General features: G+C 33.8%; 1 protein-coding gene across 1 annotated transcript; it reads left to right on the top strand.

The window, feature by feature from the left end:
- On the top strand, positions 2,431-7,677 carry LOC109723654 (protein N-lysine methyltransferase METTL21A). Its single transcript, XM_020252081.1, has 8 exons — positions 2,431-2,598; positions 2,677-2,744; positions 4,192-4,311; positions 4,393-4,466; positions 4,856-4,910; positions 5,072-5,173; positions 5,245-5,353; positions 7,381-7,677. The coding sequence occupies exons 1-8, from the start codon at positions 2,528-2,530 to the stop codon at positions 7,499-7,501; spliced, it is 720 nt and encodes a 239-aa protein (XP_020107670.1). The 5' UTR covers positions 2,431-2,527; the 3' UTR covers positions 7,502-7,677.

Here is a 12,068-nt window from a genome sequence, read left to right as displayed (position 1 = left end):
AAAGATCGGGGGAGATCCTCGGCAGATCTCCCCGGGCGAGGATCACGCCACGAATCCCGACGGTAGGTCGGAGGGAGCACGGATCTCGACGAGGAGATCGGACGGCAAAACGTCGAGAGAGACGAAGAGGCGGGGGGCAACGCGGAGAGAGAGAGAAGGGGGCGGGAGGGCAACGCCAGTGGGGAAAAAAAAATTTGCGAAAAATCGGCACGCCTCCGCTCCTCGCTGGTAGGCCCCCCAAACGCAGGGAGGGATCCGTACAGACTTTCCTTTCACTTATTTGTATAGATTACTAGTGTAGGAACTCGCGCGATGCGGCTGATATAATTATATTTGATTATATTTAATAATATAAAAATATTTTAAAATTTTTAGAATAGAATTATAATTCATTGAAAAATAACGAAAGATCAAAAAAATTATAAGAGAAAAAAATTTGTTACATAAAAATCGGACCCCTTTGTATTCTTGTTTAGGGCATTTTCTACTAACACCGACGATTTTGTGAAGTACCACAGTGCCTTCAACCTCTTTTCGGCAAGTCCATATATTAGCCGATACTTCTCGTCCTCCGAAGCTAATAGAGGAGAGGGATACACACTCTTTGCATAACTATACATTACAAAATATTTAAGTGGTCGAGATCAAGGGAGGAAGGTTGGGGGCTAGGGTTAGAGTTCCACTCACCCGACGTTGACGGCGAGGGCGAGGGCGAGGGTGAGGGCGGCGCACCTGCGGGGCTTGAGATTGGAACGAACGTATTAGGCGAGGTCGTTATCGAGGACGCTATATGTCCTGCCCACAGGCTCCTCGGGCAACACCTATTAGAAAATAGAAACTAATGAGGCGGGAAGTCGAAGCAACGACATTACATAGAAGGAATCAATGAGACGAGAAGCCGAAGAGGCATACGTTATGGGGAAGGAATTATTGAGACGGGAAGCCGAAGAGATAAACGTTATAGGGAAGGAATTAATTAGACGGAAAGCCAAAGATGCAGACATTATGAGGAAGGCGAGCGGTCGCAATATTTGAAGAGTAGAAATTTTGAGAATGAGAGACCATGGTGCTGCCACGTGGCAAAAATAATTTATGTATATAGATAGATATTGATATTGATATTGATATTGATTATCAATATCAATATTAGTATTAATTCATCATTAATATTTCAACTAATCTAATTAATTTTTTAACTAATTATCTAATTATTCGAATACTATTTATCTTATTTAGCAACACCTAATTTCAAAGCAACAATTAATCTTGGGTTTTTTTTTTTTTTGCATTTGGCTTGGCCCTCTCAAATTTTTTTTTTCACAAATAGCCTCATCAAATTTATAATTATAATTTTGATCCTATTCCCGCCACGCAGGCGCCATATCAGCATCACGTAAGCTGACTGGGGAGGGTTCTTAAGTTGAACACGGTGAACCATTCACTGTATTTTGAGCACGGTGAATGATTTATCATGTTTCAGTTAATCACAGTGAATGAATTACTGTATTCAACTTATTCCAGCAACTCCATTCTTGTGCCTGCATGACAGGGATTTTTTTATAAAACAACCTTCTAAAATTTTAAAATTTGCGAAATAACCCACTCAAAATTTTATTTGTAAAACTAACCATCTTTTCGCCACGTCGGCGCCACGTCAGAATTTCTTTTAAAGGCGGTGAATCGTTCACCGCGTTCTCCCATTTCTTTTAAAGACGGTGAATTGTTCACCACGTTTGCCCATTTCTTTTAAAGGCGGTGAATCATTCACCGCTTTCTCCCATAGCTTATTTACTGTTATTTTCTATATTCCATATATAATCCTAACAACCACATAAAAATTCTAACAAATTACATATAATCTTAACAACCTTTAAATCCTAATAATTTATCTATATAATTTCATATAATCTTAACTGCCTTTATATGAAATTATATGGATAAATTATTAGGATTTAAAAGTTGTTAAGATTATATGGGACATAGAAACAAATAGTAAATAAGTGAAAGACGTGAATGATTTACCGTTTTTAAAAGAAATGGGAGAAAGCGGTGAACGATTTACCGCCTTTAAAAAAAATAGGTAAAAGCGGAAAACGATTCACCACCTTTAAAAGAAATAAGAGAAAACGGCAAACGATTCACCGTCTTTGTAAGAAAACCCTGACGTGACGTCTACGTGGCGAAAAGAGGGTTAATTTTACAAATAAAATTTTCACATGGTATTTTGCCAATTACAATTTTGTAGAGGGCCATTTTATAAAAAAGCCCCATGACAGGGGTAGGATCAAAATTATAATTACAAATTTGATGGGATTATTTGTAAAAATAATTTTTTTGTTTTTTGAGAGCCAAATGCAAAAAAAAAAAATTACCAATGTTATTGGATTTTAATCATTAATCTTAATCTTGTTTCAATTTATTCTTTAAAAAATTACATCTATTCCTACTGCTGAACCAAACAATACCTACTAATGAACCCGTAAAAGGGTGAGATCATAAATTTTTTTAAAAAAACAAACACTAAAAAATGCAAATCGAGGGCGAAATCGACGAAGACGACACGATCTGCATCGACAGCTCCTTCTTCGTCGATCGAAGGTAAAATACCCCCAAAACCCTAAAAATTTCGTTCTTTCCCCCTCTTTTTATAACGATTTTATCCCTTTTTTTATTAAGCTACGAGCTCACCACCTTCACCTTCGGATCTCACGTGCTTCAGCTCTTTTGCCTTCGATCCGCTTCTAGTAAGCCCCATTTACTGTTGAATTTCTCTTTTTTCTCTATTTTTTTTGGTATAATTTTTTATCGGTTTTAGTTTAGATTCTCTGCGTAGTTGTGATTTGAGCTTATTTCTTTTTTTTGGGCCTTTGTATGTTTTGTTTTGTTAATTTAGTGTTATTTATTGTAGTTGGTTAATAGTTGAGTTTTAATTTAACAAAAAAAAAAGGGAAAAAAAAAATCATATGAGAGGGTTGTAGATATGCCTTGTAATTGTTATGTTTCATTGCTAATTAATATTTTCTGGTAAATTAAACTATTTAGTGTTATGCCTTGCAATTGTTTTGAGCATTTTTCTTTTTTTGGGCCTTTGTATGTTTTGTTTTGTTAATTTAGCGTAATTTATTGTAGTTGGTTAATAGTTGAGTTCTAATTTAACAGAAAAAAGGGAAAAAAAAATCATATGAGAGGATTGTAGATATGCCTTGCAATTGTTATGTTTCATTGCCAATTAATATTTTATGGTAAATTAAACTATTTCAGGAAGTTATAGGTTATTGAAATTATGATTTTGATGACAAAAGGGATGGGTAAATTTAGTCCTAATTTTGATTTTGCATCAATACTTGCCATTTCATTTGGTAATGGGTGGATTCATTGCATCAAATCGAATTTTGTGGATCAAATTCGACTAGGAAACTGAAAAGTTCGAGGGTTACGTTGCTCCGAGCTAAATTTATTCAGCCGAGTTACAATTAAGAAAGAAATTTGGTGTTCTTTATAACTTCAACCGCGAGACACAGTATGATGAGGATAAATTGCAGGTTTGGTCCTCAAATTTTAATTCTTGCTTTTCGTAGCTTCGAAGGATGTTGATATTTTGAATAATAAGAAATAGTATTTGAGGTAAAACAAAGGTTTTATACGCACAATACTAGTATTTGTTTGTTGCTGCAGTTCTAAATGTGCTTACATGAAAACACTGTATGGAAGTTTCCAATTTGTAGGAGAAATTCTAATGAAGCCGATAAATGTTTCCATCTTCTTGAATATGCTCAAGTCTTAACATGCTTATTGTTTAAAATCAAGGATTTAAGTGCCCATCGGCACGGACCTTATCTACCGTGCCGTATCGTGCCAACAAGATATTGGCACGATACAGCCCCCGTGTCAATGGCACAGTTCAAAACCCTTTATTCTTTAAATTAGTAAATAATTTTTTTTAATAAAGTTCAAAAGATTTGATAAAAATACATAATAAATAGTTAAAATATTTTGTTGCTAAAGAAAATAAATATTTCATGCAATTATGTGTCGGCACACATGAATTTTTTGTGACCGGCACGCACAGTGCCGTACCGTGCCGGCAAGTTTCCGGTACGACCCCGTGTCACGGTACTCCTTGTTTAAGATGGTACTATTTTTGCATTGTAGTAATCACTTATTGTTGTATATTATTTGTTTGCATGGCAGCGGACTATGATCTTACTGGGCAGTTAGTATGGCCAGGTGCAGTTCTTCTAAACAATTTCCTCTCGCTGCATGCTGAAATTCTCGAAGGCCGTTCGGTGATCGAATTAGGATCTGGAGTTGGTAAAGTGTGATTGGTATTCAATTCTATTTAAATTATTTGGAATTACTCGTAAAACCAACAGAGTTATGTTCTCTTTTTAGGCATTACCGGCATACTGTGCAGTCGGTTGTGCCGGGAGGTTGTCTTGACCGATCATAATGAAGAAGTTCTTGAGGCAAGGTCTAATCACCAACCCATAAAGTACCATTTACATGCTCACATTTTTTTTCCTTGTGTCCAGAGCTTTCATAGATATTATTTATTAGGACAGGACAAATATTCGTTTTGTTCATGCATGTGTAACTCTTAATTCGTATTGTTATGGAGGATCTACGTTACAGATGCTCTTTTTGTGCATTTTCTGTAATTTTCAAAGCTAGCATGTAAGTACAATTGGGCGTAACTGTATGTTTTACATATTCGTGAAATAAAATTATCCCCCCAGCAATATTTGGTTTTAGTTCCTCTGCTTGAGTGTGTGTGTATATATATATATAAAATTTTTTAGTTTTTGAAATCCTTAGCAATCTATTGAATTTTAATCTCTTAGTTTGCCATTTGCAGATCATTAAGAAGAACATAGAACTTCAGTCATCGCTGGGTAATCCAGGATCGACAGGTTGGAGGATTCAATCTTATAAATTTCTCTACAGTTTGATTTCTTTCTATAGTTCGAACCGGCGATGATGACAACTAAGAAATGTGCATCAGAAATTAGAAAGCACCATCTGCGCGCAGGAGCTAAATCGAACACAAATTTTGCCGTCAATTTGTTTTCAGGGCTCAAAGCTGAGAAGCTAGAGTGGGGAAATGTTGATCAGATTAGCCAAATCTTGGAGAGACATCCGAGGGGATTTGACCTCATTCTTGGAGCTGATATTTATATCCTTTTCATCTCTTTTTTACTTTACTGCTTGTTACGACCATTCATCTTCGTCCTTAATGATTAGCAAGCTTTCAACAGTCGAGCGTTCCTCCTCTCTTTGACACGGTAGAGAAGCTTCTGCGCACCCAGGGGAGCAAATGCAGATTCATTTTGGCCTACATATCTCGAGCTAAGAAGTATGTGTTTTATCCACCCAATCTCTTTGGTTCAAAGCATATCTTTTTTCCCCCCTTTTTGTTAAGAGCTCAAATATGAATCAACTGAATATATGGTCCTTTTCTAGGAAGGCTCTACAAGGTCCACATATTTAAATGTTTTCTATTTCTGTTTCTGATTTACAGCACATAAACTACAGTGTATAGTGTGTTATCTCGCATAAACATCAGAAATTGACATGTAGAATTTCTAGAGTATGGATTCTCAATAGTAAGAATCTACTACCTGAGAAAATCATCTTGTACAAGAAAGCTTTTAAGTGTCCATCAGCATAGGCTTTGCCCTCTTTGCCGTACCTTACCAACAAGATATTGGCGCGATACGAGCTCTGTACCGATGGCATGACTCAACATCCTCTTTTCTTTGAAACTAGCAAGTAATTATCTTAATAAAGTGTAAAAGATTTGATAAAGATATATAATAAGCAATTAGAAAAAATTAGTGCCAAGGAAAATAAATATTCCGTGTCACGGTGTGTTGGCACATAGATATTTTTGTGACAAGCACACATCTGCATGGCACGGCATGCACTCTGCTGTACTGTGACAGTAAGTACTTGGGACAATCTTGTGCCACGGCATTTAGTCCTTTGTGTACAAGTCAATCCATGCAAGAATACATCGAAAGGACAAAAATAATGCACTACTATTAAAAACGATTGGTAGAGTTGATCTTGTGCCGACAATACAAACCTTTGGACAAATAGAATACCTTTAATTATCAAATAATTCCCATACCTCCCTCCTGATCTCAGTATTTTCTGTTCCTGGGTTTTTCAGAGGAATGTGAAATGGCTTGAAACTTTCCAATGATGTTGCACAACTTTCTTAGTATTTGTTAGTTTTCTTCTCCACCTTGCTTTGTCGAGCAATGGAGATGATCTCGTTTTGACGGTCATTGGTAATAATCTTTTAACCAAGTGGAATACATTTCACCACTACATAAGGCCACATATATCCTTTGTTTCTTTTCCCACGTATATTTTGCTCCTAATCTTTTCGGGGAAGTAAAATGCATTTTAAAAGTGTCCTACAGTTAGTTTTTCAAATCCTTTACTTTGTGGAGTTCCCAGCTCGACTGTTTGTGTTTTCTCATATTGATTTCTCTTTGATAAGTTTGCTGCTTTTCCTGTAATAAAACTATAGCTCTCTTGCATACAAATTCGTATTCCTTCATTATTGCCTTGTCATATATTTTGATTCCCCTGTTTGTTCTCATGCAAAACCATTATAGTTTGAGCATGCTTGAAGTATCATTGTATTATAACTTGTGGTAACTGCACTAGCAGCTCCCGCCCTTTGCCTTAGTGAAACTTTGGCCCCTATTCTTTGAAAATGCTTGATGCTTAGGGGGCCTTTAGCTTACTTATCCCCGACTACTATTCAAAATTTTCAAATTTGCCCTGAAATTACCAAAATACCCTTCTAAACCACAAATCCCATTAGTAAATCCTAGGGGTTTGGAGATATTTGAAGGGATTTTGAAAATCAATGAGGGCATTTTGGTCAACCAGAGGTATATTAGATATTTTTGAAGATTTAGAGAGTTTATTAGATATAATCCCAAACTTTTAATAGCGTGCCAAATTGGCTCATTCCATCATGTCAAGTTTTTCGATAGAAAGATGACGTATAGACGCTAAACCTAATATCCTTTGACTAGGAACTCGGCATCGGAAAGTTTCTTTCCACCTGAAAATGATATTTGCTGTTAAAATGAGCTTTATGAACCATCCTTTTATTAAATTGTAAGCTCTAATGTAAACCTGCTGTTCAAACCATTTTTTTTCATCAGTAAAACCCACGTCGGATGACGAAATGGGCCATATTTTAAAAGAATAGGAGGCAAAGTGAAACTTTGATTGAATGTTGGGGGCTACCAACGCAATTAACCCATAAACTTTGTTTTAAATTATGCCCATTGTGAATCGTAGTATGATCAAGGGTGGAGCGATTTCCTACTGATGCTCTTTTTCTTCGTTGAGCAGTATGGATACAGTTATAGTCGATGAGGCAGTTCAGCGCGGAATGCGGATCGACGAAGTCGACGGGGCGAGAACAACCGTAGCGAACCTCGAGGGAGTCATATTCGAAATTACCCTCAAATGATGCATTTCGATCGGAAACGCCGTTGTCAAGTAACTTACTCTTCCACTCCTTTTCTTTGAAATCGCAAAGATGTGCTCAACTAGTGTTGTCATTTGAACATGGGTGCTGAATATATTAGAAGGAATTGGAGTGGTGTTTTGCCGAAATGCAGAAAACCCCCTGAATGGTTGGAAATTTGCATCTTGCCTGCTTGAGTTTTAGGCTGAAATTATCTGAACCCCCTTTTAACCCCCTTCCATCAGTCATCTGTTGGGTATTATGTTAAAAGGGCTTTTTGCTTATTTACCCTTTACGACTATTCAAAATTTTCAAATTTATTCTGAAATTATTAAAATACGTTTTCAAAACTTCAACCTTATTAGTAAACTTTAGGGGAAAGGGAAATGGGGATATTTGAAGGAATTTTTAAAATCAACAAAAGTATTTGGGTCCTTCAGGGATAAATAAGATATTTTTAAAGTTTTAAAGGGTATATTAGATATTATCCATATGTAATGAAATATTTAGGTATGTACGCCAACATACCGAAACAATCCTTATTTTGAAGGGGTTTAGAAGAGAAAAAGGTGGAAGTTTCAATATTTTTTTGTAGTTAATAACAAATATAAATTACATTTTTCTTATTAAATACTTGATCGGGGAATCTACGAAAAGGGGTGATGTGACACCAAATAGGCCCACATTGGATGGAAAAGAAATTGTGAAAGGGCGCGTAAGGATTAAGGGCTCCAACAATAATATAATTTGGTTAAGCTTTTTTGGGTCAGTGATTTGGGCCGAACAAGTCATTAGTATGAGATGAATCTCACATCGCCTGTTTTGTGTCGAGGATGTTCCACATTGCACTAGTAATGAAAAAGGAATTGTTAATGGTAAGGGGTGAGAACAGTCGAATTTTTGACAAAACTATATTTTTCATCCATATTATTTTACGGGTCTGAATTTGGATGCGGATATGTATCGAATGCTAAATTTTTATTACCATATTCGCTAAAAACTGATTTGGATTCAGATGGCTCGGATTTGTATTCCGATATTATTCAGATAATTTATATATACATATATGAATTAGAATTAACACGAATAAAACACAATTCATTCAATTGAAGGTTCATAGTCGAATTCAAACTTTGTATGCCTATATTTTATTCAATAAAATTTGATATTTAACGAACATAAATGTAATTTTAACATGAAATTTATAATAAAATTAACGGAGAACACGGCAAAAAACCACTAACCACTTTATGCCCTTACAATATAAATTAACATCCTTTTTATTTCCTAAGGTTGAAAATGGTCGAATACGATCAGATTTTAGAAACCATATTTGCATCCATATATATATTTTTTATTTTTTGGATGTGAATTTGAATACGAATATATGCGGAATGCTAAATTTTGGCATCTATATTAATTCTCATCCTATTGAATCCCTAATTAATGAGAATATAAAGACCAAGTGCTCTAGTAATAACTGAGTTTAAACACTTTAGATCCATAGTTTAAGCCCAATAAGCTGGGTTGTTTTAGGTAAAGTAATAATAGTTCAAAATTGGGGAATGGTTTGTGCATTTAAGCTGTGGATGTTCCTCCAAACACTCTTATATCTTGAAGACTATATATTTCCCTTGTTATCTTCCAATAAAACCTCTTTTTGAGTTAAATTAAAGGAGCTGTTTGATTGCACGAGGTTGTAATCGTACTGCAGTTTTAATTATATACAGATCCAAATACGGTGCCTCAGAGTTTCTTTTTGATGGTTCTTCTTAGCAAAATCAATGGAAAAACCCTTGTATGAAGATACTCATTTAGGCATAATCTATGATCTACAATTCAAATGATGTTCTAAATCATCTCTTTTTCTTTTTTTTAGGCTAAAATATAAAAAAATCTCTCTGTAAATACCTTTTTTTTAATTTTTACCCCTCGAGATTCAAAAACCTATTTTTGACCCCTCAAAATTTTAGAAATATTTTCAGGATATTACGGTCAAAATGCCCTTACTTTGTTTATAAAGAAAAGATAATTTTTTAACATATTTGTATCATTTTTTAAGGATATTTTCGGTATAAAGTATAAAAAATGGACAGAATAGTAAAGAAATCTTTTTTTTTTTGTTTTTTTTAAAAGAAAAAGAATCATGAATCATGAGCTTGATCTCTTACACTTTCCATCCACTAGAATCAAACCCTAGCCCCTTTCTCTCATGCATTGTGACCTATTTGGATGCCTGATGAAGTTATCCAATAAAATAGTGTCAAGATATTCACCAGTTCTGGCATCTGTGAAAAGTTTTGGGAAATTGATTATTAAACTACTTGGACTATGAAAACATTTTCATTTTAGGGATAATTGTGTATATAACCCTCAAAACCTCTTAAATATCTCCTTTATTTCTATTTTTTTTGTTTCAAATATATTTCTCATATATTTCTCCGTTATTCAAAAATACATCTGCAGTTAGTTCCCGTTAAGTTATCTTAGGTTAAACCTGAGTTAAATTTCAACTATGGTTAAAAAATAGTGAAAATATTTATTTTATCTCTAACTTAAGGGCAAATAAGAAAAGTTGGTGTCAGTAGAAGGGTATATTTGAAAGGGTAAAATAATAATTTTTCAGAAATAACAATTGTTCCTAACTGTTTACTAATAGAAATTAACTTTAGGGTGCGTTTGGTTCGCGCTATCTTTATAAGATTTCTAGTAATCCAATATGAATTAAAAAAAATGAAGGTGTTTGGCTAAACGTACTAAGTAATCTAGTTGGTAATATTGGATTTACTTGGGAATGAGATGCATCCCAAAGTACTAATCACATTCCTTTGAGGGAGAGTGGGTATCCTTATATTAATGGATTTGGGTAATTATAATATGTCTAATCTCTTATCCGTTGGCTAGTTGGTATTATTTTTTTTTGCACTCTAACCTCATATCTCTCTCTAAACTTATTTTTTTCTCTCTAAACTTCAACTCTTTTTCTCTCTCTAAATTAAATTATTTCTCCCCCTTTTTTTTCTAAAATCTCAACCCTCTCATTCTCTCTAATCTCGACTCTATTTCTCTTTCTATTTCTTTAATTATGCTTTTTCTTTCTAATCTATATTCTCTCCCTCTTTTCTAAAAAGATGTTGAAATTTTTTTATAGTATTATTTAAAATTGATTAAAAATATAAATTAATTAATTATATATTTTTCGTAATCTTAAATAATATTGACTAAATAATATGACCGTACGAACCAAACACCGAAATACTGTATTCATATTAATAGGATGAATAGGAATAAGATTCTAAAATATCATTTTACTCCAAGTAATCTTTCATAGTGCGAACCAAACGCGCCCTTATGGGTATATTTGAAAGACTTTAAAACTTTAAAAAGGTAGTTTTAATATTAGCCTTCTAAAAGAAAGTAGGAAAATTTTCAAGAGTATACAAGCAATTGCCTCTTGATTTTACTATCCAACTTTTAAATTTGTTTAATTTGAATTAGACAATAAATTTTGACTTTAGAATTTGAATGTATCATTTATCTTTATAGGTTCAGTTAGTATACGTCATGTTATAAATTTACTAAGATTAAGTAAAAAGCTTAAATTTTAAAGTCAAAATATCATTGAGTAACTCAAATAAATTCATTCCAAGGTTCTTTTTGAGTACAATGGAATTTAATTCAAAGTTTCCTTTTTTATTTTTTTTCAATGGTACAGGACTTGCTCAAAACAACATTACTTTTAGATTAAAAAAACTCTAGTATATTCAAAAGTATCTGGATCTAAAGTTTTGCTAAAATTTTGAAATTAAAAGCTTTTACTTTCAAAAGACTCACAAAAATGTACAGGTTCAATTTTTTTTTAAAAAAAATCCTTAAATGACATAGAAATGGGGTTGATTTGTTGTATCTTATATTTTATCTGTTCGGAGCTTCTATAAAAATGTTGTTTAAATATAGTAAGTTTGAAAAAGCACTTAATAACTTTTTCATAAAATCTCTCCATTACAAGCTTGTTATCTTAAGCCTTAAAAGTTTTGAAAGTGAAGCTTTTACTTTCAAATGACTCTCAAAATTTGTCTTTGGTTTTTTCCAAATCCAAAGCTGGATACATTTGTTCGAAGAGTAACTGAATATTGCTTCTCTGAATAGAGAAGCTGTCTTAAATGTTAGGTCAGATAAGCGCTATATAACATTCCTAGAATTTGGAATAGTTATATATATAAGATAAAGTAGGACTGAATTTCTTAATCCAGCTATAATATTTTGAATGGTGGCTAGGTTTTAAGCGTGCTGCAGTTTGGGACTGCTTGATTGTATGCATTTTCAATTGCAGTGCAGTTGAAAATATATACATCTATTAAATTTTTGTTTGGNTTTTTGTGGTTAAGAATCTTGAGCTTGATCTCTTACACTTTCCATCCACCAGAATCAAACCCTAGCCCCTTTCTCTGATGCATTGTGACCTATTTGGATGCCTGATGAAGTTATCCAATAAAATAGTGTCAAGATATTCACCAGTTCTGGCATCTGTGAAAAGTTTTGGGAAATTGATTTTTTTTTTTTTTTTTGA

The sequence above is a fragment of the Ananas comosus genome, linkage group 18 (assembly GCF_001540865.1).
Source record: "Ananas comosus cultivar F153 linkage group 18, ASM154086v1, whole genome shotgun sequence".
Classification (NCBI taxonomy): Eukaryota; Viridiplantae; Streptophyta; class Magnoliopsida; order Poales; family Bromeliaceae; genus Ananas; species Ananas comosus.
The sequence above is the reverse complement of the archived record's forward strand: the minus strand, read 5'-3'. Positions and strand labels throughout refer to the sequence as shown.